Consider the following 27,086-nt stretch of genomic DNA (forward strand, 5'->3'; position numbering starts at 1 on the left):
GAGCCGTGCCCTCGTCTGGGAGCGGCTTCTGCTGACCACCACAGACCGGGGAGAGGCGGCGGCAGCCGCAGGCCCACTGCGCTGTTGCTCATGGTCACGTGTCAGAGACTGAAGTCAGTGATGACAGCTGACATCCCGCCTTCCTCACCGGCCTGTCAGAGGGCAAGGCCAGGCTCTTGGTGCTTTTCCGGCTTTGACTGCAGAGAGTAAGGGAAGAAGCAGGTGGACGGTGGAGGAAGAATGAAGAGAAGGGAGCTCATCTCTGGGGGCGGGGGGAAGAGGGGGGGAGGAAAGGGGGGGGAGAGGGAGAGAGAGAGAGAGAGAGAATGAGTGTGCAGACAAGGTGGGAGGGGTCCGCTGAGAGCAGAGGGCCGCGGGGCAGTCAGACCGGGTACCACTCTAGTAAGGGGGAGGCAGAGTGAGGCTGTTCGAGGAGGAAGAGAGATCAAGTGGAAATACAGCGGCCAGAATACAGACCCCCGGCTCTTGCACCAACGTGCTGCTCCGGTTCTGATTCACTGTCCTCTTCTCTGGCAGGTTGAGAGGAAGAGGAGAAGGAGGAGGGGGACACAGGGTAGAGGAGAGAGAGAAGGAGAGAGAGGGAGGGAGGGAGGATGAGGGAGAGAGGAGAGAGAAGGAGAGAGAGGGAGGGAGAGGGAGGGAGGAACTAGATGTGCCTATGTCTCTGGGGTTTTTCAGACAAAGCTATTATCAAAATGCCAACCAGCTCCTGCCTGGCTCATTTGCATATTCCATGCTGTGCTCTCTGAAGCAGGATGAATATGCATGAGGGCTTGGGCAGGGTGTGGAGCTGCTGAGCTGTGCGCTGAGGTGGCTCCTTGTTCTCTTAAAAGAAAGCCACTAACAGGAAGGCAAGCACCGTCAGGTCTGCAGCGGCCCCTGCCTCCCTCTCCAGTGACGGGAGGAGGAGGGCAAAGCTCAGGCCCAGACAGAACTCCCAGCGCCGATTCTCTCCTCCTCCCGAGGAAATAAATAACCAGGCGCCACCAAGAGCAGGAGAGTCTCTTCTCCGAGAGCAGCGCTCACGTCTCTCCTCCCTGCGAATGCTAATCAGGGAGGCTGCGGGGCCGGGAGAGCCACTGGCCTGCGTCCTGGGAAACCAGGCAGCCTCTGCCATTTCCGGCCTCTGCTGCAAGGGAAGCTGGGCACCTGGGCGCCCCCTGCTGCCACGTTGCCGCGATGCCACGTGCCCTCAGTGGCGAGGTCCCTAGGACACAGCAGGTGCTCAACATGGCCACGGGATGCACTCGCTGACGCCCACTGGGACCGGCGCACATTCACCCTGAGTGGCCTGCAGGGTGACGCCTTCCCCCTGGCCGGCCCGTCTCTCCCTCCCTGACCGCCAGCTGAAGGCAGGCATCCAACTGATCCCCCAAACGCCGCGGCCACACACCCTTCCTTCGGGTTTTCTTTCTGAGATACCACAGCTGCCTCCCATCCTGAAACCGAAAAACGAAGACGGAACGTGGGGATGAGCCGTTTGGGAAATGGCTTGGCCTCCCCGGCCTGGCTCTCAGCTCTACACACGTGAAGGCTCCGCGGCGAAGATGCCACGACGGGGACTAGGTTGGGCTTAGCAACACCCACATCCGGGCCTTTCGTTAAATAGCCCACAAGCCAGACCCACCTCCTGGCTCCCAGGAGGGCCCCCTGCAGGCCTTGCCCTCTGTCCCCCTTGCTGAGTGTGGCCCTCTGACATTGAACCTGAGCTGTGCAACCGAGACTGCCTGGGGTCTGAAGCACCGGCCCGCGTGTGGGATGCTTCCCACGGTCCTTGGGGGGAAGCTGGGGGGGAGAAGCGCGTTCACCTGTTGCTCACGCCGCCCGTGCTTTCCCCGGGTGTGGCCCCTACGAGTCGGGGCTCCGGCAGCACCGAAAACCTAGCCCCGTGGTCGGCAAACTCATTAGTCCACAGAGCCAAATATCAGCAGTACAACGATTGAAATTTCTTTGGAGAGCCAAATTTTTTAAACTTAAACTTCTTCTAACGCCACTTCTTCAAAATAGACTCACCCAGGCCGTGGTATTTTGTGGAAGAGCCACACTCAAGGGGCCAAAGAGCCGCATGTGGCTCGCGAGCCGCGGTTTGCCGACCACTGGCCTAAAGCAAAGCTTCTCCGAAACGTAATGCAAATGCCAACCGCCCACTGGCAGGGAATGGCGAGTCCAAACGCCAGGGAGCAGCACCTCACACCGGTCAGGGGGGCTGTTCTCAGCAAACAGGCAGTGACGCGTGTCGGAGAGGTTGTGGGAAAAGGGACCCTCACGCCCTGCTGGCGGGGATGTAGGCTGTACCACCACGATGGAAAGCCGGCTGGCGACTCCTCAAAAAACTAAGACGAGAGCTACCTACCACACGGCCCCGCAATCCCTCTCCTGGGTATGGACCCGAAACACGTGAATCATTTATCTGCAAAGATACATGCGCCCCTGTGTTCACTGAAGCACTAATTCACGGTGGCCCAGACACGGAGACCGCCGGAGTGTCCTGCCTGCGGCCGAGGGCTGGGTAAGGAAGACGTGGTCCATGCACACCACGGAAGACCACTCAGCCACGAGAAAGCATGAAAGAGCGCCATTTGCCACAATGTGGATGGGCCTGGAGAACATTGTGCTTGGGAAATAAGGCAGCCAGAAAAAGCTAAGAGCCATGTGATCTCACTCACGTGTGGGATGTGAAACGGAAACTCGTGAACACAGACAGCAGTGAGGTGGATGCTGGGGGGGGGGGGGGGGGGAGAAGGGGGTCCCAATATAAGGAGTTTAGATTTTGGGTGGAGGGCACACGGTGCAACATACAGATCTTGTCACATAGAAACCCACACCTGAAACCTCTATGTTCATGTTGGCCAATGTCACCCCAACGCATTTCATAAATAAATGATAAAAGTCGAAAACAACAACAATGGTCTGCAGGTTTTGATACAATGCAGCTTCTGACTCAGCGAGAGTGGGCGGCCCGAGGTTTTGCGTTTCTAACAAGTTCCAGGCGCCGTCAGGGCCACTGGCCTGGGCACCACACCCTGATGAGCCAAGACGGGGGGGGGGGGGGGGGGGGGGGGGGGCGGCAATGCAAAGCCTGAGACACTGATTGACTATCCGCTCCCAACGCCTGCTTGGAGGGAAGGAAGACCAAGGGAGCCGCTGCCCCCCTCTCCTCCCCTCCCCTCCCAGACACACCTCCTCCAGGAGGGCCTCCCTGACCGGGAGATTGCTCTGCAGCCAGCAGCCTCGCTGAGCTGCCTCCGCTGCCTCGGGCACCTGCTGGCCGGGCAAACTGGGGAGGGAGCGGCTGACCCGGATCTGACAGATCCATAGCAGGCAGGGAAACTCTGGGAAAGTGAGCGCCCCCCCTCTCCCCGCCCCAAAACCTCACCGCTGCGGGGTTAAGTCGCGCATGACCTCACACCCGTGGCCCCGCATCCTCAGCCACAGTGCCAAGGAAGGCAGAACGGAAGCAAAGCCTGGTGCGTACACCCACCTGCCGACTCCCGAGGCCCTGCACGGGCACCTCTCTGCTGCTGTAGCCGCCGGGGCTCCGTCTACACACGGTCTGTTCCGTGTAGACGCCTGCGTCGGCGCTGCAGGCGCGGGGGGCAGCTCCCCTGGGGGGGGGGGGGGAGCCCGCTGCTGCTCGCTCCTAGGGAAGGGGAGGCACCAAGCTGGCTGCTGTTGTCACCTACGTGGACCCCTGGCCTCCTGGAGAGCTGTCAGGGTGACAAAGTACCGCTTTCCACGTGGCACCTTTAATTCCACAAACTCCGAGCTCCTCAGAGTGGGTGGGAGTCTGATTGGACGAGACCGAGGGCCGGTCTGACTCCGCTCGCAAAACCCTCTGCCTCGCAGCCTCCCCTCCCCGGAGAGCGGGCAGCGCTGCCCGTCACCACACGGGGGCGCTGTGACGCGCGGTGCTGGGGAGAGCGCGCCGCGGCCAGCGGCAGGCGCTGAGCCAGGGGCTTGATAATCAAGTTTGTTTTTCAGACGGGGCTGTGGGAATTGGCAGGTGAAGATCATTCCAGCCAGAAGATGGGAGGCGAGAGAGTTGTGGTGGTAACACCAAGCCACGAATCCGCATTCACCTACCGGTCAAGCCAGGCTGGCGGTTGCTGCCCCCGAGGATGGAGCCAGCGCGTAGCGGGCACGGCTGCTGGGCATCTTGGTTGGCAGGAAGGGCGGGGCGGGGCATGCACGGTCCTCGCATGTGCTTCCCGGGGTTGGTTGGGGACAGTCAGGAAAGCAGCCGAAATCCCCGTCAAACAGCTCAGCAGAGCTGCCTCCCCCCGACCCGAGCCTCCAGGTCCCTGGGCAGGGGCTGCCGACTCCTTCCCGGAGCCAAGCTGGCCGTCTCCGCAGAGGTGCCCAGTGCCTGACTGCGCCCTGAGCCCCCTTTCCATCTGCGAACTTCCCAGCCGCCCCCTCCGCCTCCGACAGCCTCCCCGGAAGTGCCTACCACGCGCCCTGCAGCGCCCTCTGCAGTTGCCACGGCGCAAGGTCTGACCGCACGTGGATCGTCCGTACCAGGTGCAGCCCATCCCGACCTCGACAGCACCCGCCCCCGGGCCCTGAACACCCTGCGCCGGCCCACGCAGGCCACGGGCCCGCACGTGGAGGGAGGCGGCTGCTCATCGTTTCTCCGGGGGGCGGTTTGCAACGGGGGCCGCTGGACATCACACTCCAGAGCACATGGAGGGTATTAATTAAATGAAGGTTTATTTCAAAATTAGTGTTAAAGTGTAAGCTGTGTTTGAGGGCCGGGGGCGGGCTACAGAATGAGTGGTGAGAGCGGCTGCCGCCCTCGGACCCAGACGGGGGGCAGGCAGCGCCCCGGCCCTGCCCCTTGTCATGCACCCAATGGTTACTAGGACTAGAAGCCGGCGGCGGCGAAGGACCCCCGCGCTTGCTCATGGTTCATCCGGGTTAAGCTCTACACGTTTGAGTACACGTCGGAGGTCACGGGGTGTCATGCAGCCCCTGGGATGGAATGACTCCTAACTCCGTGACTTCCGCGGCAAGCCTGCTCCCAAGGGCGAGGTTAGGTGGGACAGAGCACTGGAAAGAGAGAGGAGAGGGCAGAGGTCAAAGCACAGTGCGGGGGGGGGGGGGGGGGGGGGGGGGCCAGGACCTGCTCCCCACCTGCATCCCCTCAGAACCAGGAGTAATCGCAGTGGCCTGTGGCTCTTGCAGAAGGAAGAGCCGATGGGAGCTGGTGGTTTGGTGCCATGGGCTCCCACCTGCCCGGATTCAGATCCTGGGTCGGCTGTTTCCAATTCCACCGCCTCAGGGAGCTTACCTCGCCTACTCTCACGTGGACAACAGACTGTGCCTGTGCCCGCCCCAGAGGGCTGCTCAGAGGCGAGTGGAAGGTGCTCAGTAAATGTTAATTCGTTTTATGAATTCACTGACATTTCAGTGGGTCACGTGGGGGGGGAAGTCTAGCCCTCAGGTTCCCAGACTTACAGACCCATTTCTATCAACCTCCTTTGAAAACGTCCTCTGAGAAATCTGCTGCTCTTTCAAAACCTTTCAGAGTCAGAAGTGCTTCCCAGTGTTTAGCCTCAGTTCCTCCTGCAGGAACGTCAGGCAATCTCTCTGGTCCTGACGGGCACGAGGCGCTTCAGAGGTTCCTAACCGAGCTGCACACGCCCCTGGAAACCGGACCGAGTGGCGTGCGTGGAGGGCTGACACCACGAGGCAAAGGCCTTCGGCCATGGATGACGTCAATGGGCTGAAGGCTTGTGTCCCCGAGATTCCTGTGCTGAGGTCCTAACCCCCCAGGACAGCTGTTGTGGGAGATGGAAACTATTAATCAATCGTATCCTCAGCTCTGTTTTCCCCAAGAAAGAGCCCAGCCCCACAGAAGGGGCACAGTCGGCCTTTTGTTGGTGTGGCTGCTTCTCGCGTTCAGTCATCTGGTGACTCGGAGAGCTGGCATCTCCTCCTCAGGCCTCCAAGCAACATCCCCAGGCGACACCCCACCACGGGGAGGCCTCACAGCTGTCCACTTGCTGCCCCTGGCCCTGCCCAGCTGGAAGGCTGCGCAGGGATCCCACACTTTCAGCCGGAGTCGGGGGAGGGGCCCGGGAGGATCTCTGCTCCCGAGAGCTGGGCTGCTCTTACCTTTTTTTTTAAAATTGATTTCAGAGAGGAAGGGAGAGGGAGAGAGAGATAGAAATGTCAATGATGAGAGGGAATCATTGATCGGCTGCCTCCTGTACGCCTCCTATTGGGCATCGAGTCTGAAACCCGGGCATGGGCCCTGACCTGGTTCATAGGTCGACGCTCAACCACCGAGCCACACCGTCCGGGCCTCTTACCTTTTAAAATGTAGTCCGTTAGCAAAGTGGGCACCTTTTCATTATCCTCCTTCATGGCGAAGAGAACTGGGGAAGGAGAGAGACAGGTGAGCTAAGGTACCTTCGAGGTTCGCTCCCAGGGCCGAACAACCCGCCCACCCAAAGAGAGTGAGAAATGATTCAGGGGAGCCAGACCTTGGTTGAGTATTGAGCAAAAGTCTAGAAGCTTCTGTCCAGAGTCAGCGTTCCGCATGGTGGTTGGTGCAGAGCTACCAAGAGGCAGGGCCTATTGTGGCTTTATTTCCTTTATCTATTACTTTTTTCTTTTTTTTTTTTTTTTTTTTTTGGCTCGTCTATAGCTTCCACATCATCTCCTAAGTATATGACTTTAATAATCATACAAAAAATAAATAAATTTTTAAAAAGAATCCGTTTTCTGGTGCAGTCAACCTAAATGTTAGAATGATAGTTGTCACATCGCTGAATAACCAATAACACTGTCTCTAAAGACATTCTATTTTTATATTACTAGAAAATTCCCGCACCTCCAATTTATTAATAGCAAATAAATTCCACCTCACAAATCTCTGTTTTCTGTTATGCCCAGCACGGCACTAGAATTTGTGGGAATGCAAGCAACGTCTGGATGCTCAAGGACCTGCTTTAAGACTTCTTGTTGAAACAGGACATGACTCCACTTGAAGCAAATGGGGATGTTATCCAAGTCTAAAGGCTTCTTATCAAAGTTTTTAAAGTAGCTTTTTCTGTTTTTAAACCAGGTGGCATTGCGGCAGGCACTCAGACAGACACGAGCAGAGCAGGGCCGACAGGCCAGGTACAGAGGTCACCAGGGCGGAAAGCCCCGGGTGCCTAGCAACGGGCAAAGCTGGGAAAGCAGCATCCTCACCCTCAGGGTGACCTTTCCTCCCCTGGCCGATCTCCGGTCATGTGGTTGGGGCTCCCCCCTGATTTTCCTCCCCTGGCATGTTGCTAGTCCTGTGGGTTAGACCCCCTTAGAGGGGGAACATAGTAAGCCACCAGGACAAGGCGGTTCTGACCAGCAGATACATCCAGGCCTCAGCGGGGTTTCAGCTCCAGGCCCAGAAAAGCAGCAAAACCAGACAAGCAATGCAACGACTGACCTAAGGACCAGATGCCCCGGCCAATCAGTGAAAGGACACACCTGGGAAGCTGATGACTATTCTTTTGGGACCTCCCCTGGGACCTCCCCTGAAATCCCCGCCCCTAAAAGCCCTTACAGAGTGAGGAGCCAGCCCCTCTGCTCTGGGGGCATTGACACACCTCTCCCACCCCCCACCCCACCCCCTGCCTCTGCCCCCAGGTGCCTCACCTTCACCCCTCCCTCCCTCCTGAGCTCCAGCGGCCCTACTTTGGCCTCTCACGTGTTCCCTGAGCCCATTCCTTCCACAGCTCACGTCTACCTCGGTAACGTTCTAAATACACTTTCTCTTACAGTTTGAGTCTCGGGTCTGAATTCTTTCCTACTAAGCGGAACTCAAGTGCGGAGGTTGCTGAACCCAGGTCCACTCTGACCCACCGGGCTAACACCTGGTGCTGTTCTCGCTGCCAAAGCATCTTCTCGTGTTCATAATCCATATTGCAGAAGTCAGCGTTGTAGAAGACCCTTCAAGAAAGTAGCTGGGTCTTGTTTATAGTCCCAAGAAATGGGGGGGCGAGGGGATATCTACCAATAGATTCCTTCACCAATCGATTCCTTAAATAAACTCTATCCCATGTAGTCTTTATGAAAAAGGAGAGAGCTCTGTATGTACAAGACATCCTTAACAGTGAAGAGAGAAGGCCACAGAACATTATGTATTAACTTTTAAATAAACGTAATACTCATAGAAATATCTGGAAGAATGCGCATGAAACCGTTCAAAGCGGTTCTCTCTGGCGTGAGACTGTGGCGGAAGTTCCTTTCTATGTTATATGTCCACAGTGCCTGGCTTTTTTCAGTGAGCATGTATCACTTTTTGCAAACGGAGAGGAGAATAAAGAGCAGCCGGCACTGACCACAGGCCAGGAGGCAGCCCTGACAACAGAGGCGCCAGCCCACCTCCATGTCCTTGCTCTCCGCGGATCTCCTTGCCTCGTTTCAAGTTGGGGTCACGCAACCTGATTCCAGAAATCAGGGGTGGGAGCAGAACCGAGCTGACGGTGGCAGGAGTCGGCGGCCAGGTCGGGAAAGAGAGGCTGAACCCGAGACCCTGCCGGTGTTGGTTTCTTCTGTTTTGTTTCTTGTGTGTTTTTAGACGTGTCCTCATTGCCACGGAATAGGCTGGGGATGCTCTGCAACTGAGCATGGGCAGGCTAGACGCTGCACCAAGAAGGTAGCCATAAAAATACTAGTACAGCCCTAACCGGTTTGGCTCAGTGGATAGAGCGTCGGTCTGCGGACTGAAAGGTCCCAGGTTCGATTCTGGTCAAGGGCATGTACCTTGGTTGCGGGCACATCCCCAGTGGAGGGTGTTGCAGGAGGCAACTGATCGATGTTTCCCTCTCATTGATGTTTCTAACTCTCTATCTCTCTCCCTTCCTCTCTGTAAAAAATCAATAAAATATATATTTTTAAAAATACTAGTACAGTAAGTGCTCCCCGTCAATATGGGTCTAGGTTGGTTTCCAAAATCCAAAATTTATGAGGTGCCCAGTCCCCAGAGCTGGTCTTTGGCCCATTCGGGAGTAAGGTAAAGAGGAGACATTGTTCACAAATCCATACAAAGATTTGGCAAAAAAAAAAAAAAAAAAAGAGCTTTGGTAACCTACAGAATTGGCATTCAGAAAAGATGGCAGTTTTGTTTTTTTTTCCTTTTCAAAAGAATAAAATATTGGAATGTATATCTACATGATAGAAGAGAGAACCATTTAAAAAATGTTAACCAAATGTTAACGGGTGTGATTAAAACCGTGCTACAAAATTTTATAGCCAGTATAATCCCAACCCCATGAAAAAGACATTAAATATTATGGCTGAAAAACACCAACATGGTAACCACAGTCCAGGGAACAATGTAGTCTTTCTTTTCCTTTGTTCACTTTCCCGAAGTATCCTAAATGAGTGATCTGCTCTAGCGATAACCTTTTCAATGAACTTAAAAAAACGTAAACCAACCCACAGTTCCTTAATCAGAATGAAAGGATTTCGCGCTGCATCCCGCAATGGGCGTCTGTATGAATGAACAGCTCTTCCTTTTGTTGAGACCATGATCGCGTGCTTTACACAGATCAGCCGTCATCATCTGTCCAATTTATTTTCCAAGCACTTACTGCTTGTGAAAACACAAACACCTATAAATGTCAGCTCGTCTCTATCTGCTCCCTTTAAAAAAATATATCTTACTGCATGTTTATGCAAATGAAGGCGTTCAGAATGAGCCAAGAGGAAGCCGATGCCTTTTGAATTCACGATTCCGGATTCCCAAGGACGCAGCCGCTCTTGATGTCGGCAAGATTTCTCTGTACCAGAACCTGCCTTGGTTTTCCAAATTGATAGAAACGAGAACGGTCGGTCCCCTGGAGCACTGGGCCCAGCAGGCATCCGTCTCCCTCAGCGGAACGGAGGAAGCGCCTCTCCCCACCCCCTGGGGCACCAGATCGCCCTGCGGCTGGCCCGGCCCCTCCGGGCAGCCGGGCTAGTTAGTATGTCACTCAAGCAGCGCACGGTTGCCAGGGAGATGGACTCCTGATTCACTGAGCCTGTCACATCTCAGCCTAGGATCCTCTTCCTACAAGAATCAAGCTGACGGATGGCCAACACCACGCAGCCTGGCCCTTTGGGGTGTGTCGTGTTAGATGTACATAACGACGTGTTGCCTCCAAAGGGCTCTTTATGACACACTTCCCCCCCAAGCTCAGAATACGTATTACTATTTTGACAGCAGAGCCAAAGCGGAGGGAAACCACACTCTTCTTTCCCATCAGCCTTACCCCACCCAAGACGCGTGCTTCTCTTCAAAAAGACAGCCAATCCCAGGGACTGCGCTCCCTGCTAAGGGGGGGGGGGGGGGGGGGCGGGAACACATTTAGACCAGCCGCATCCTCCAGTTGCAGAGGAGAAACAGGCGGGCAAGGCAGAGGATGCAAAACCTGAGGACCGCTGGGTGACCCAGAACGTCCGGGCACACCACTCCAACCCCCACCCCTCCACCCTGCCCCAACCTCTTTCCCCAGCTCATTTCTTCTCCTGGCAAATCCGGGCCCTTACAGACACCGGGCGTGAGACAAGACCGCACTGGGCATCACCAAAAGCCAGCGCTGACCTCGCTGGGGAAGGGAGCTACTCACTGTTGGTCAGCATCTGCAGGTCTTCCACGGACGGAGGGGAGGCCTTCCTCTCGTAGGGGATGACTGTGTTCAGATACTAGGAGACAAACGCACGCACTTGAGCCGAGGGCCTCTGGGGGGAGCTACGCGAGGCCACCTGCGGGGGGGATGGGCTTTCCTCTAAGAAACACACTCCGTCTCCACAGCACCCGTGTGGTTCACACACCCATGTCTCAGGACCTTCTGTCTTTGGGGAGTGTCTCTTTAAAACGAAGACTTGACCGTATCCACCAGGAACAATGTCCCTCCATTCCAACTTGGGCATTTCCCAGGGATGAGGAACTCTGGTTATGTAAAAGTCCGCGTGAGATGCTTCCCATCGGGGCTGAGAGCACAGAGAGGGTATTGTGTTTTCGTACCCTTTGCGGCGCAATTTGAGAATGAATGGCTTCTCTTTTGTCCAAATGACAGGCGAGAGAACCTCAACCACACCCTCGGTCTGAACGTTGGATTTGCGCCCTCTGCTGGGTGTGAGGCGCTTCTACAACAAAATCATCCTGGGGATAACCCAGTGGGGTATCAGGCCCTGGGCCAGGAGGTGAAGGGCCCTCCGGGAGCCGGGGAGCCGGGCATAGTGAGTGAGACCTCCAGACCCAAAGTCAGAGGCTTCTGTGTTAGTCGTGGCTGTGCCACGTGGCTCTCCCACACACCGGCCGCGTGGCCTTGGGGAAATCTTTGCCTCATCTCTCTGGGCCTCAGTTCTCACCACGGAGAAACGAGGGGACTGAGTTAGATGTTCCCCAAATCTCTTCCCATAATGTGTCCTAGAATTCTAACACGGACCCAGCTACAAGTATGTGTGAGACACACACAATGTATGCGCACTTACTCCACAAGCTCACACTCATGCGTTTTCACACGGGCATCTCTATCAGATGGTGCACAACCTGAGAGGGGGGAAGGGGGACGGGGGGGGGGGGGGGGGGGCGGGACTTGCTCATCTTGGCACCTGAGGGCCTAGCAACAGAGCTCGGCACATGATAGGTCCGCAGTAGAAGTTTCGAGCACTGTCCACAAGTAACCAGCAATGCTGCTCAGGCACGCAGCCGACTCAATGGACCAGCCCGGAGTGGGTGGCTAAAGGCACAGCCGGGGGGCGGGGGGGGGGGGGCCGGGGCGGGGGGACTGGTCCGCTGGCGGCCCGAGTGGTGGACTTATGCATCATCAAATGCATTTCCCTTTTCACGCATTTTGTTCTTAAAATAAGCTGAGTTGTAGGGCTACACGCAGTGTCAACTTTTAAGTTTTCTCCACGTCCTGGAGCTCAAGGAACTGTTCACCTTTACAAAGAAAGGCACGCTCTTCCTCTTCCAGAGGGAAGGAAGTGGGGGACCGCCCTTGCCCGAGTGCCGGGATGATCCCATTGAACCCCCACTCCCCTCTCTGCTGGGGAGGCCAAGTGGCAGGAGTCTGGGAGGAAAGCAGGGACCAGGGAGACAGCCGTACCTGCTTGTCAGTCCCCGAGGAGCCGAAGGTCTGGCGGATGCTGCTCTGCAGGATGCTGGAGATGCCCTCCATGCTGAAGCGCTGGGGAGAAGAGACCAAGAAGAGGGGGTGCTTCCTGCTCCACGGCCACCCCCTTCCCCCCCCCTGCTCCACCCCCCACTCCCACCCCCGCCTGGGCCTTGTGTCCTCTCTCAGCCATGCAGACCCCTGAGCTGCCCCACTGGCCAGGTCACTGTCCACAGTGCTGGGACTAGAAAGTAAGTGTAAGGCCTGGGCTAAGAGACAGGCCAGAATGGAAACCTGCGCTTTGGGAGAATAAATACCGCGGAAGACTCTTATCTAAACCAGTCACTCCACCCCACCCCACCCCCGGGGTAACAAGACCCCCAGGCACGCCCACATTTTCCTGTGTAAAATGAAGCAGTACAGTGAAACGTGGACAGATGATGATGCAAATATCGTAGGGAAGACAACAAAATGCCCAGCCATTGAGAAGAGCAGATGGCCCAGCCGGTGTGGCTCAGTGGTTGAGCATCAACCTATGAACCAGGAGGCCAGGGTTCGAATCCTGGTCAGGACACATGCCTGGGTTGTGGACTCGATCCCCAGTAGGGAGCGTGCAGGAGGCAGCCAATCAATGATATTATCTCTCTCTCTTTCTCTCTCTCCCCCCTTCATCTCGGAAATCAAATATTTTTTTTTAAAGAGAGAGAAGGGCCAATGTCAAGCAGTTGCCCTTGTCCGAGATGCCTTTTCCAGCTGCACACAGCGAGGCCGTCCAGCGGGTGTGGACAGAGCCCAGGACCGTCCAGCGGGTGTGGACAGAGGTTCTGAAGAACCGCCCTGGCTGATCTGCTGAGCTTCCCTGGCCAGGAGCCTCTGCTCTGAAGAACCCTGTCCATGTACCAATGAAGCACCATCATTTCGATCTTAAAAATCCTACCCACATCCTAGCGAGGTGAGTCCGGACTCTGTGCTCAGCAAGGAGGGGGGTTCTGACCCAGAGTCTCGGGGCTCCACTTCTCCAGCCCCAAATGCCCTCACCCCACTTTCTAAGGTCTTGACTAAGAGAACATATTCGGTGATTTTCTCCTGTTCACACCTTGTCTCCTCCAGGTAGACCTGAGTCCTCTGGGGCAGGGGAGGGAAGGACACAGCTCAAATCATCTCCCCCTTTTCACACACACCCCCCCCCCCCCATCTGCCAGAGTCCCTCCCATCAGCCACTGCTCAGGAGAAGTCTGTTCTTGTCCGCTGCAGGGTTGGTACTGGGACCTGGAGTGCCGGGTTCGAGGGGGACGCACGGGCTTCCGGCTGGGTGCTCACTCACATACCTTGAGGGGCATCTGGCTCCCCTTGTCCACGCGGCCGCTCTGCAGGCTCAGGCCTTTCTCTTTCCGCCTCTTTTTCATCAGCTCTCGCTGCTCCTTCTGCTTGTTCTGCACCTCGATGAGCACCGTGATGAAGGAGTTCTTCACTTCCTTCTCGAATTCCAGCTCATCCCGGCGGGCCAGCTGCTGCACCAGCTCCTCCGAGAAGTCGCGGATGGCGCCCTCCACCTGGTCCAGCAGCTCGGTCAGCTCCGACCCGGACATGTGCCTCAGTCCTGCGGGGAGACACCCACAGGTGGCACCTGCGACCGAGCCCGAGCCACTGCCACTTCAGGTGGGACGGCCCCTCGAGGGGAGACCCCTCCCCACTCCGCAGAGGGCCAGGAAAGACCTTCTCAATTTAGGGGCGTGCCGGGGAGGGCGGGGCCAGTACACTGTCTGCAGAAAAGACAGCACTCGTGGGGAAACAAAGGGGGAAGAAGAAGAAGCCCCCAAGGAAGCCAATGGACTCTGCCCACAAAAAAGTGTGTGGACAGCCCTGGCTGGTTTGGCTCAATGGATAGAGCGTCAGCCTGCGGACTGAAGGGTCCCAGGTTCGATTCTGGCCAAGGGCACATGCCTGGGTTGCAGGCTTGATCCCCAGTAGGGGGCATGCAGGAGGCAGCCAACCAATGATTCTCTTTCATCATTGATGTTTCTATCTCTCCCTCTCCCTTCCTCATATATATATTTTTTAAAGTGTGTGGGCAGACACGTGGCTTCTTGATCCCTTGTTCTGTCTTCCAAATTGTCCTGTTTCTACAATATTCCTCATGTGAAATGGGTCAAGGGTGGGGTGGGAGGGAGCATAAAGAGGAGGTTTTAGGCCCGGCCAGTGTGGCGCAGTGGTTGAGCATCGACCTATGAACCAGAAGGTTCTGGTTTGATTCTGGTCAGGGCACATGCACGGGTTGCAGGCTCGATCCCCAGTGCAGGATGTGCAGGAGACAGCTGATCAATAATTCTCATCATTGATGTTTCTCTCTCTCTCTCTCTCTCTCTCTCTCTCTCTCTCTCTCTGCCCCCCCCCTCCCTTCCTCTCTGAAATCAATAAAAATATTTTTTAAACAAAAAAAGGGGGATTTGGCATTGGTGCTAAAGCGCAATAGCAGGTGTGCTGATTCCCAGGAGCTGATCAAGCCATTCGCAGGGCACGTGGAGGCCCTCTCTCGCCTGCAGTCCCGTGGGGCAGCACCTGCATTCAAAAGAGGGGGACGTGTGCGGAAGCCGGGCTACTGGAGTGGAAAGTGAACCCTGGCAATCGGGAGGAGAGTGGACTGCTATTGCATGTAACATTCTTACACTTAAGATCATTTTTCTTGAATAATTGGTGTTTATTGCATCTAACATTATTATATTGAAAATTGTTTTTCTTGAGATATTAATGTGTATTGCATGTAACATTATTATATTTAAGATAGTTTTTCTTGAAATAAAGGAAAGAGAGCGTGGTCTGCCACGCCAGGAGAGCGGAAGGGGCCCGAGATCACGAGACCCAGGCCGCTTTATTTGAATTCCTGCCCCCTGAGGCTTCTTCATTAAAGTGGGCTCATGGCCAATGGACGCCTTGCTAACGGCATCTTTGGGTTCTGCCTCAGCATCCATGTCCCTCCCCTTTCCGTTTCTGCTTTGCTGGTACTTCCCCTTGATCTTGTTCGGCGAGCGGCCCTCCTCCTGCGTTTGCCGTTTCCCTCTGCACTGCAGCTGCTTTCACCAGTCTGTGGCTGAGCTTGTCTGTGTTTGGGCCTTCATGAGGCTGGGAAAGGCCTGACCCGGCGGCTGTGAAGGCAGCACCACAGCCAAGTGCGCGCCCTCGCTCCGCTCCGCACGGATTCCTCCGGCCGGTCAGGCCCTGCCTCTGTCCCCACAGCCAGGCTCGCTTCCCACAGTTCTTCAGCTCCCGCCTCGTTTTTACCGCTATTCTAACCCATGTTTGGACCCATCTTCATACCCAGACCCCCCCACCTTCTCTCTCCGTTTCTGAGTCCCCATGGGTCTACTCCCCAGCAGGAGCATCCTCCTCCCTGCGGACTGATGGAATTTATACCCAGTTTGGCCTTTGCTGTGCGACATCTTTTCATTTCCTTCCTCACCCACCCGTTTCTTTGCACAATCCTAGCCACTACAGCCCTGTGTCCGAGAATCAGTGCGATACACAGACAGAGCGCGGACTCTGGAGTCGACACGCCCGGCTTCAGGTTTGGCTCCAGCCCTTCCGCCTGTATGTGGTGTGAGGGGAAATGCAAGGGGGGGAGAAGAGGCTGGGTTCTCCCTGTGAAAGTGAGGGTGAGAGCTTCCCTCTCCCTTACCTCCCTCTCCTTTCAGAATGGCTTTCTCTGTCCTTTTCGTTTTCGTGGCCGAATAAAGCTCTTGCCAGTCTCAGGACTCAGGACTGTTTCCTCAAGAACCAGGGAGTCACTGCTTTGAAAAGTAAGCATCGCCCTGGCCAAGTTGCTCAGTGGTTAGAGCGCCGGCCTACGCCCCGAGGGTCGCGGGTTCAATTCCCAGTCAAGGGCATATACCTGGATTACAGGTTCGATCCCAGCCCCGGTCAGGGTGCATGGGGGAGGCAACCAATCAATGTGACACATCAATATCTCTCTCTCTCTCTCTGTCTCTCTCTTCCCATCCTCCCCTGCTCTCTTTCACTCTCTCTAAAAATCAATGGAAAAGAAAGAAGAGTAACCGTCCAGGAGGATAACGGGACCTGACTCCGAACTGCGGAGCCTAATGAACGGAGGAGATGGCATCATCCCCGTGGCTCGGGACCACAGTGGGGTTTCTCTCTGGTTCTGCAGCCCCTTCAGCGGCTGCTCCCGGCGGGCCTCACATTCCGGCCCAATGCTTATTCAAGAACAGAACTGTTTTCATTCTCTGCTTCTGGGGAAAGCTTTTCTGGGTGGAAAGGAGATTTTGTTTTTAATTATATTTTTGCAACAGTGGCCCACGTGAGCAAGTCGCTTAACCTCTCAGAATACTCAGCTCAGTCCTGGGGCTGGTGTGGGGATGAAGTGACATTATTCCGTACAACATCTTAGAATAAGGTAGCACATAGGAAGCACTCCCAAAACATGAGCTGGCGTGACTACTACCTTCGGTAGGGGTTTCTCGTTGATTACGTCATGTTCTTTGCTCCGTTTTAATTTTGCTCAACTACCTTTTCATTTCCAGAAAGTGCTCCCTTCTCCCCTGATGCCCAGTAAGAAGGATGCTGCCAGCTCCCTGGATGCGAGGGTCTAGTAGCTACAGGGAGGCACGTGCCCAGCGCCTGGCCCAGGGCAGGGGTCCGTCCTCGGCGAGCCCGCCCCCGGCCCTCACCTTCATGCGACCAGTTGTTGTTGAAGGTCTGGGTCAAGGCCTGCATCTCCTGCAGGAGCACCGAGTCCGCCTGGGAGGACGTTTCGGCCCCGTCCTCCTCCTCCAGGGCCTCCTCCTCCTCCTCAGGGTCCGGGGAGTTCTGCATCATTTCTTCGATCTCCTCGATGACCTGCGGGAGGTCCACAGGAGACTAAGTGACCCCGTCCTCTGCTGGAGGGACATTCTGGCTGGGATTGGGGTCGGGTAAGGACATGTCTAACTTGCTGTCTGTAAAAATCCCTTAAGCAGTGCTGTTACTTAATACGTATTAAATCCTAATAAAAATAGCCGAAACCGGTTTGGCTCAGTGGATAGAGCGTCGGTCTGCGGACTCAAGAGTCCCAGGTTCGATTCCGGTCAAGGGCATGTACCTTGGTTGCGGGCACATCCCCAGTGGGGGGTGTGCAGGAGGCAGCTGATCGATGTTTCTCTCTCATCGATGTTTCTAACTCTCTATCCCTCTCTCTTCCTCTCTGTAGAAAATCAATAAAATTTTTTAAAAAATCCTAATAAAAATAGGCCTGACCAATGGCTTGCTCACGCTCCTTTCTTTAATGCAAAGCTTCTCCCAAGAACAGCACTCGGGTGAGTGCTTTATTGGAAATACACGGCGCTTTCCGGGAAGGAGGCAGAGCCGCCTGGAAGGGAACGCTGATGAGCACTTGGTGTCTAAGTGGGAGAATGTTTCATCCACCGACTTTAACACGAAACCCGGCCCATTCATTGTCACAGCGCCTGTGACTGGGGGAAAAAAAGAAAGAAAGAAACACAGTGTTCCTGGAACAACTCAAAATGCGGAGGGTTTTTTCACACGGAAGGAAATGGCTGTTTCTCCAGGTTTTAGACAGGAACGAAAGCTGCCTGGCAACAAGCGAACATAAAGATCCTAAAGGATTGGGGGGATGAGGACAAATATGTGATACCTTAATCAATAAAGAAATTTAAAAAAAAAAAAAAAGCTCCTAAAGGAATAACAGGGTGTGCAGGGTGTAGAGAGCAGAAAAGAGGTAAGAAATCCAGCTCTGACCTAGACCGGGGAGGGGACAGCTCCCGGGAGGGAGAGTGATGTTCGATGGCGGCCAAAAGGAATGGGGTGAGCGACTTTGTACATTAATCGTTTGCACATAAAGAAAGCGAGTAAGCCGAAACCGGTTTGGCTCAGTGGATGGAGCGTCGGTCTGTGGACTGAAAGGTCCCAGGTTCGATTCCGGTCAAGGGCATGTATGTTGGTTGCGGGCACATCCCCGATGGTGGGGTGTGCAGGAGGCGGCTGATCGATGTTTCTCTCTCATCGATGTTTCTAGCTCTCCATCCCTCTCCCTTCCTCTCTGTAAAAAATCAATAATATATATTTTTTTAAAAAAAAAGAAAGCGAGTAAGCAAGGGCTACTTCCGAAAGGACCCCGCAGATGAGCCTGGTCACCACGGTGACCCGATTTCTGCATCTGTCCGTTCGCAATGCTGTGACCGGCTCCGGCTCCAAGGCCGCTGGGCTGGGGTCTTCGTGTGAGGCTGAACCGAAGAGAAGAAGATGTGCCGTCCCCTCCTTTAGAATAATGGCTGTTTAGTCCCAAACCTCCTCATCTGTACGAATACATTCAGGGGACACTCCATCTCTGACTACGGAAAGCCACTCACAGGATGCAACCGAATGACACGAGCCCCTTTAGAATTGTACAGCTGAGTTTCTCTCGGTCTCAGAGCAGTTATCATCGAACTTCTAAAATTCACAAGAATTAACTGGTAGCGCCTGCGTTTTTCATCTGGTTCCCTTCGATCTCTTGATCCTTACCTATTTACATCCCGCCTTTGACCACAGACACAAAAGAGTTCCTTTTACGGAAAAGCTCTTTCTGGCACCCACGGCTCCCAGTGGAGCCTTTTCTGAATTATTTTGTGAAAAAAAAAAACAACACGTTCATGGTGCCTGCTCACAACAGCCATCCCTAAGTATTTGTTGACTGAAAGGTTCAATAAGGAAGCCAGAGAGCCAACATCATTCTCCTTCAGGAATAAATTATTCAAGCCAAAATGCAATCGACTCCATCAAATGTGAAGCACTATCTTTTTTTTCTTTTTACAAACAAAGAGACACAAGTGTCTCTAAGACGCCTCTTGGAAGGCTCAGCATCCTCTGTGTTCCGTGAAACAGGAGAAAAATAGCCATCGCACAGAGGCCTCACCCCCCACTTCCGTTTTTGGAAGAACAGGTATTTGGGGCCTATGTGAATTACAATAAGAGTTTTAGCAGGAAGTAGAGTCAGTAAACACCGGGCCTGCCTGTGGCTGTTACCCAATACGGAGCCCCCCCAACCCAAGTGTCTGGAATTATGTTCCTATTTACAGCAGGTGCGTAAACTGAGGCATGAGGAGAAATGAAATCCCTTCTGAAAGACACTCCAAGTCATCAACACAGACACCCCAAGACCCTACATTTTTCTTCTGCCTTAAATGGATGTGACAAGTATATTACCTTAAATTTTTTCGCCATTAAAAAAAAATAAATTCCTGCCCGGCTGGTGTTGCTCAGTGGTTGAGCGTCGACCTATGAACCAGGAGGTCACGGTTCGATTCCCGGTCAGGGCATATGCCCGGATTGTGGGCTCGATCCCCAATGGGGGGCGTGCAGGGGGCAGCCGATCAATGCTTCTCTCTCATCATTGATGTTTCTGTCTCTCTTCCCCTCTCCCTTCCTCTCTGGAATCAATAAAAATAGATTTTTTAAATCCCAAGAACAAACAAAAAAGAAATGAATTAATTTTTAAAAAGAAAAAAATCCCAAGAACCGAAGGCGATTCTCATACCTGATCTGCTGTGAGTAGAGGCTCCTCATTGATCCCAGAATCGTGCTCACTCTTCTCATTGAACTCCTCCTCCTCTTTGTCCTGGATCTGAAGGGGGGATGGAATTCTGATTGACCATCAGCAGGGCTGGGAATTCTCTCTAGTCTCTACAGCAGGGGACACTGCCTGAGGGGCCATTCCAGCCATCCACTGGGTAAGGGGAGTCTGAAGAGGTGTCAGAGTTCCGTCCCTCTCCCACGTGCCCCTGCCACACCGCCTGTGCCTGCGCCTGCACCTGCACCACTGAGCGCGGGTGGTCGGAAAAAGACAACGAGGGATGTGGCAGCACTTTCTGACTCAGAGGGAGCAGCTGTTCTCTGACCCACAGACGGGCCATCCTTGTGTGAACAGGAACCTTCTCAAGGTGAGTGATGCTGCGACCCACGCCTGCAGCAAAGGCCTGCTCCTGTAGATAAGGAGCTCCGACCCGGGAGTTGGTTTCCAGAATTTACTTCCTTCTGCATTTCAAAGGACAGGCTTCTCGCCCGGCCAGCGTGGCTCAGTGGCTGAGCGTCAACCTATGAACCAGGAGGTCACGGTTCGATTCCGGGTTGCAGGCTCGATTCCCAGTGTGGGGCCTGCAGGAGGCAGCAGATCCATGTTTCTCTCTCATCATTGATGTTTCTGTCTCTCTTTCCCTCACCCTTCCTCTCTCTGAAATCAATAAAACACATATTTTTATTTTTTATTTTTTTTTAATTTCTTTATTGATTAAGGTGTCACATATTTGTCCTCATCCCCCCATTCCCATCCCACACCCCTCCCCTTGGATGCCCCAACCCTCTGTTGAACTTAAGCATTGGTTAGGCTCATATGCATGCACACAAGACCTTTGGTTGATCTCTCCCCCCTCCCCCCACCCTCCCCTATCCTCCCTCTGAGGCCCGCTAGTCCGATCGATGCCTCCTTGTTTCTGGTTCTGTTCTTGTTCATCAGTCTATGTTGTTCATCATTTCCCCTAGATGAGCGAAATCATGTGTCACTAGAGATATACTTATAAGAATTGAATGTGTGACGAGCAATAATAGTTATGCTGACAGGCAAATGAATCAGTCTGTATTGAGTTTCTTTCTGGACCAACAGTTCTTTTGAGACCCAATATCAATGTCCACCAGTTCCCTATGAGTACATGTCGGCACTGACCCCTCAGCTCTGGATGGTGGACAAATGGTGGTAATGCAGGTCCGACTCCCTCTGGTTTGGTCTCGGCCGGACCCAGGGGCACTGCTTCACCCGGATCCAGGGGCCCACGGCCTCACCCGGACCCGGGGCCAGGCTCACCCGGATCCAGGGGCCCGCGGCCTCACCCGGACCCGGGGCCAGGCCCACCAGGATCCAGGGGCCCGCGGCCTCACCCGGACCCGGGGCCAGGCCCACCCGGATCCAGGGGCCCGCGGCCTCACCCGGACCCGGGGCCAGGCCCACCCGGATCCAGGGGCCCGCGGCCCCCCCCGGACCCGGGGCCAGGCCCACCCGGATCCAGGGGCCCACGGCCCCCCCCGGACCCGGGGCCAGGCCCACCCGGATCCAGGGGCCCGCGGCCCCACCCGGAACCGGGGCCAGGCCCACCCGGATCCAGGGGCCCGCGGCCCCACCCGGACCCGGGGCCAGGCCCACCCGGATCCAGGGGCCCGCGGCCCTCCCCGGACCCGGGGCCAGGCCCACCCGGATCCAGGGGCCCGCGGCCCCCCCCGGACCCGGGGCCAGGCCCACCCGGATCCAGGGGCCCGCGGCCCCACCCGGACCCGGGGCCAGGCCCACCCGGATCCAGGGGCCCGCGGCCCCACCCGGAACCGGGGCCAGGCCCACCCGGATCCAGGGGCCCGCGGCCCCACCCGGACCCGGGGCCCAGGCCCACCCGGATCCAGGGGCCCGCGGCCCCACCCGGACCCGGGGGCCAGGCCCACCCGGATCCAGGGGCCCGCGGCCTCACCCGGACCCGGGGGCCAGGCTCACCCGGATCCAGGGGCCCGCGGCCTCACCCGGACCCGGGGGCCAGGCTCACCCGGATCCAGGGGCCCACGGCCTCACCCGGACCCGGGGCCAGGCTCACCCGGACCCGGGACCCGGGCTCACCCGGATCCAGGGGCCCTCGGCCTCACTCGGACCCGGGACCCGGGCTCACCCGGATCCAGGGGCCCACGGCCTCACCCGGACCCGGGGCCAGGCTCACCCGGATCCAGGGGCCCACGGCCTCACCCGGACCCGGGGCCAGGCTCACCCGGATCCAGGGGCCCACGGCCTCACCCGGACACGGGGCCAGGCTCACCCGGATCCAGGGGCCCACGGCCTCACCCGGACACGGGGCCAGGCTCACCGGATCCAGGGGCCCGCGGCCTCACCCGGACCCGGGACCCAGGCTCACCCGGATCCAGGGGCCCGCGGCCTCACCCGGACCCGGGACCCAGGCTCACCCGGATCCAGGGGCCCGCGGCCTCACCCGGACCCGGGACCCAGGCTCACCCGGATCCAGGGGCCCGCGGCCTCACCCGGACCCGGGACCCAGGCTCACCCGGATCCAGGGGCCCGCGGCCTCACCCGGACCCGGGACCCAGGCTCACCCGGATCCAGGGGCCCGCGGCCTCACCCGCACCCGGGACCCAGGCTCACCCGGATCCAGGTGCCCGCGGCCTCACCCGGACCCGGGGCCAGGCTCACCCGGATCCAGGTGCCCGCGGCCTCACCCGGACCCGGGACCCAGGCTCACCCGGATCCAGGGGCCCGCGGCCTCACCCGGACCCGGGACCCAGGCTCACCCGGATCCAGGGGCCCGCGGCCTCACCCGGACCCGGGGCCAGGCTCACCCGGTTCCAGGGGCCCGCGGCCTCACCCGGACCCGGGGCCAGGCTCACCCGGATCCAGGGGCCCGTGGCCTCACCCGGACCCGGGACCAAGGCTCACCCGGATCCAGGGGCCCGCGGCCTCGCCCGGACCCGGGACCAAGGCTCACCCGGATCCAGGGGCCCGCGGCCTCGCCCGGACCCAGGATTCAGCCTCACCCGGATCCAGGGGCACACGGCCTCGCCCAGACCCAGGATTCAGCCTCACCCGGACCCAGGGGCGCATGGCCTCGCCCGGACCCAGGGGCACGTGGCCTCACCCGGACCCGGGGCCCAGCCTCACCCTGACCCAGTTCCCAGCCTCACCCGGACCCAGGGGCACGCGGCTTCACCCGGATCCGGGACCCAGCGGAGTTTCGTCTTCTTGATCCCAATTCCTGTTGGTCAATTCCCTCTCAGCAATTCCTTCGGCCATTTTCTCAGAGTTCCAGGGCAGCCACCGCAGAACTCGTTGGGCGGCGGGCTCGGCGAAGCTCCGGTGTGCCCGGTGCGCGGCGGCGGGCTGGTCCGGGGTGGCTGCGTCGGCCCTTGGGTCTGCAGCGGTGGCCGGTCGCCGAGCGTGCGCACCTAGCCGCTTCCGGGGCGTTGAGATTCTTGAAGGACTCGGAGGTCAGCAAGCGCGTAGTCTCCCGCCCCATGTCTCCTAGGGGCTCGTCTGTCCGTGCTCGGCAGCGAGTGAAGCCTTCCCCTCAGCCGGAGACCGCTGGGGGAACTGCGCCGAGCACGTTCCAGGCCGCCATTGTGTCGCCTGAGCCGTAGTTTTTAAAGTGTGGTCTTTGGGTCACCGGCATCAGCTTCATCCCGCGTACCCCTCTCTTTTATTCTAGTTGTATAGCATCCGCTCAGTTAGCCCTCCGGTGGTTCTGGATGGTGTCCGCTCCGCTCTCCCGTTGTAGTCTCAAAACCGTTGTGGTAGGCAGCAATCAGGCTTCTGCCCTATGCCTCCATCTTGGTCCTTGTTTGTATAGTTAAGTCTTGATTGTTGTTGGTGTCACTGGGAGGAATTGTCCTCCAGGCCTATTGGCCGTGCGGACCCTCTGTGTCTATAAAGGAAGAGTTGCTGTGCAGGAGACACGCCTATGTGCCGGGTCTTGGTGCAGCAAGGCTTCGGCGCTCACTGCGTCTGCCTCTTGAATGTGTCCCTTATGGGAGTGGTCGAAATCTGATGTCATCTCACACCGACCACTAGATGCCCTCGTTTCTGGGTCTCCAATGGAGTGTAGGTCAGCTACTGCCTGTGGCCCCTCAGCAGGAATTACAGCATCCCTTATATTCGTGACCTGTTTCGGTGTCTTCCCCTTTTGGCTGCCTCCCTATCGCTCAGCTTCCCCAATCTCCCTAGGTGTTCGCTCTTGATACCGCCCTTTGTGGGCTGAGTGCAAAGTCTTGGTGTTGTTAAGCCTTGATTGCTGTTGGTACACTGGGAGGATGTGACCTCCAGTCCAATTGGCTGTGAGGATCAGCTGTGTCTATGCCCAAAACACATATTTTTAAAAACTAATAAAATAAAGGATGGGCTTCTCCAGTCAAACAGCCATGCTCTTAGGATCGGGTGAAATACCATCCGTTATGGGAACCTAGGCATGTGTCACAGCTGATGGAGGATGTAACGATCCATCTGGGACATGCCCCCGAACAGCCTGACCACATGAACCCACAGGCAAACCCAACACCAACCAACATCCATCATCTGCCCTGCGTCTCCAAAATCCCACCATCCCACGTAAGATTCTGAAAGTTCACAACCATCGAGATGGTAGATGCTGCTGTCCAACCAGGCAGTCATGGCCTCTCGGGCTTCCTGACCGCATCCGAGATGGCCACGGTCCGCCACGTATGTTCACATCCTGCAGAGCATCAACCACTCGACACCGAACAAGCGGCCTCTGTCGGGAAGCTGGACGTGCAAGTCGCACGGGAGCGGGCGCAGTGCCTTCGGGAGATCTCCCGGCAGAGGCCCGCCGGCCAGGAGTCAGTGCTGCTCGCCCGCCGGGGGGCCGGCACGCCCATCGGCCTCTCTCCCGGGTTGGACCTTCCCGTTCTAACAGCCAACACCCGGCTCCAACCCCAGCCGTCCCGCCAGACGCAGTCTGTCCTTAGAAACCGTTCCCTCTTCGCTGAGCGCCACCTTGGCAGACACCCCTCACAAAACACACCCCGTCTGTCTCCGTTTGCTTAAAACCAGGACTGTGGCATAAAAAAATCCATCAAGCGGGTATTAGATGCCATCTGCGCTCAGCCTGGCTGAGGGGTAGGACCGGGCGGGAACGGGGTCGCTGGCGGGGCGGGGCGCCAGATGGTGACATCTATTTCGGCGGGGGAGCCCAGATGCTCCTGTGCCTGCCAAGTCCACCACCTGTGGCAGCCACCTGGCGTCCCGGCTCCCTGCCACGCGGACACACCTCCCGGAGCCACAGCTGTTCCCAACCACACTCTCTTTCTTTTTTTTTTTTTCCTTTGTTGAATTTTTTTTTTTAATGCTACATTTTATTTTTTAATCTTTTTGGTTGAAAGTATTACATATGTTCCCTTTTCTCCCTATTGACCCCTTCTAGCCCTCCTCCACCCCCCACTCCACCCCCGCCCCCACCCCCGCTGCCCTAGGCCTCCACCACCCTATTGTCTGTGTCCATGGGTTACGCACACATGCATACAAGTTCTTTGGCTGATCTCTTCCCACCCACCCCTGCCTTCCCTGCAGAACTTATTTAGGGCCAGAAAGTCCTGTGGTAGAAGTCGGCTCCTAGGGAAAACAGAGCATTTGGTTTTCTGTTTGGATTACTGTTTACAAGCATCTGGCAGCAAGTGTTAGTCTATAACCAGATTTTTTTTTTTTTTACATTAAGTCTTTTTTTAAATGGATGGTTCCCATTCTGAAAGGTGGCCGATTTTAGTGGGTTTCCTTCTAAATGATACTGCACCTTTCAACCACGCCATCTCCCTTCCCAGGGTCCCCTGGTGCGTGCGCCCCTGGTGGAGGGCAAGCAGGGAGCCTTTGGGGACAAGGCCGCTGATGCTCAAATGTTACGGGCAGTGGCGTGAATGCCTCTTAGTCAGAGCTCTCTCTCCTCGCCCCTTCTCTGGCACGAAGCCCACAGTCTGATTTGTCAGACTTGGGTTAAAAGAGACTTGAAAATCAATGACAAGCCTGTGAAAGTTACCGTGAGTTCCTAGTACTATGAACTCACCATATTTTCTCGGATCTCAGAAGTGTGCCACTAAAAATAAAATAAAATAAAAGGAGAAGCGCCCACAGAGTATTCCCCAGAAAGCCCCGGCTCCTACACGTGACTTACCCCCTCCTCTGTCTGCTTTCACCACATCCACCCTGTCCCTGGCCTTCCCTCCTCCTTTCTCTCATCCTTCCTCGCTCTCTCTAGCCCCTCATTCCACATTTTCTCTCAATCCTGCCGGACTCTCTTCTGCTCCAATAGCTGCTGTCACTTCTCCACAAGCCTCTTTCCAGGCAGGTGTCATCTACAGACTCCTACCTGCCTTCCGTTGCCCGGACACTGTCTGTGCAGAGATGGACGGCTAGAAGGGGACTAGTGCAGAAAGAGAAAGATTTTTGAAAAAATGACAGCATTTATGTATATGGATAAAAGTATATGTTAGATAGGCCTGGCCAATGTGGCTCAGTGGTTGAGCATCAACCTATGAACTAGGAGGTCAGGGTTCAATTCCTGGTCAAGGCACATGCTGGCTCGATCCCCAGTAGGAGATGCGCAGGAGGCAGCCAGTCAAGGATTTTATCTCATCGTTGATGTTTCTATCTCTCTCTCCCTCTCCCTTCCTCTCTCTGAAATTAATAAAAACATTTTTTTTTTAAAAAAGTATATGATAGAGTCCTAATCGGTTTGGCTCAGTGGATAGAGCGTCGGCCTGTGGACTGAAGGGTCCCAGGTTTGATTCCGGTCAAGGGCATGTACCTTGGTTGCGGGCACATCCCCAGTAGGTGTGCAGGAGGCAGCTGATTGATGTTTCTCTCTCATTGAATTTTCTAACTCTCTATCCCTCTCCCTTCCTCTCTGTAAAAAATCAATAAAATATATTTTTTTAAAAGTATATGATAGATATAGAGAGATAGATGACAGATAGAGACAGATAAACACTATGTATATGGAAGAGTACATGAATACACTTATTCCTAATATGCGACATAGACAGAAATTGCCACAAGCAGTTCCATTAGCCTCTGCATGACTACGGGAAGGTGGTAAAAATGGGAAGATGAAGTCAAGAACAATCTGCAGGCAGGTCATTTGGGCCTCAATTTCTCTGGAGACTAACACTGCGAGTGGGGGCCATACTGTCACAGTGAGCTCTGGCTCTTTCAAGAAAAATGACCCTTCCAAGTGACTCCTCCTAGAGCTGAGAAAAGGAAACCGAGAGTCGGAAGAGACTTGGCCATGCTAGTCAGCAAGCGGCGTCTTCCGCGGGCTTTGGTGGAGTGGGGCTCCCGGACTGTAACCTGGGAGCCTAGAGCTTGAAGATAAACGCCGAGAACCTCCCCTCGCGCCGTGCACGGTCATCCGGGTGAGGCTCAACACTACGGCGAGTCCTGGTGTT

The 27,086-nt window shown here is 56.0% G+C and overlaps 1 protein-coding gene across 2 annotated transcripts in view; it reads right to left on the bottom strand.

Moving 5' to 3' along the window:
- Positions 1 to 4,729: 4,729 nt before the first annotated feature.
- Positions 4,730 to 27,086, bottom strand: part of FEZ1 (fasciculation and elongation protein zeta 1) — a 119,375-nt gene continuing 97,018 nt past the window's right edge. For both annotated transcript variants that reach the window (XM_079762376.1, XM_079762375.1), the window contains 7 exons: positions 19,639 to 19,725; positions 16,796 to 16,964; positions 13,442 to 13,713; positions 12,108 to 12,188; positions 10,623 to 10,698; positions 6,336 to 6,401; positions 4,730 to 5,070 (listed from right to left, as the gene is read on the bottom strand). In XM_079762376.1, the coding sequence (XP_079618502.1) occupies positions 5,054 to 5,070; positions 6,336 to 6,401; positions 10,623 to 10,698; positions 12,108 to 12,188; positions 13,442 to 13,713; positions 16,796 to 16,964; positions 19,639 to 19,725 (768 nt within the window). In that variant the 3' untranslated portion in view covers positions 4,730 to 5,053. The remainder of the gene's footprint in view (positions 5,071 to 6,335; positions 6,402 to 10,622; positions 10,699 to 12,107; positions 12,189 to 13,441; positions 13,714 to 16,795; positions 16,965 to 19,638; positions 19,726 to 27,086) is intronic.

Source organism: Cnephaeus nilssonii, assembly GCF_951640355.1.
Source record: "Cnephaeus nilssonii genome assembly, chromosome: 22".
Classification (NCBI taxonomy): Eukaryota; Metazoa; Chordata; class Mammalia; order Chiroptera; family Vespertilionidae; genus Cnephaeus; species Cnephaeus nilssonii.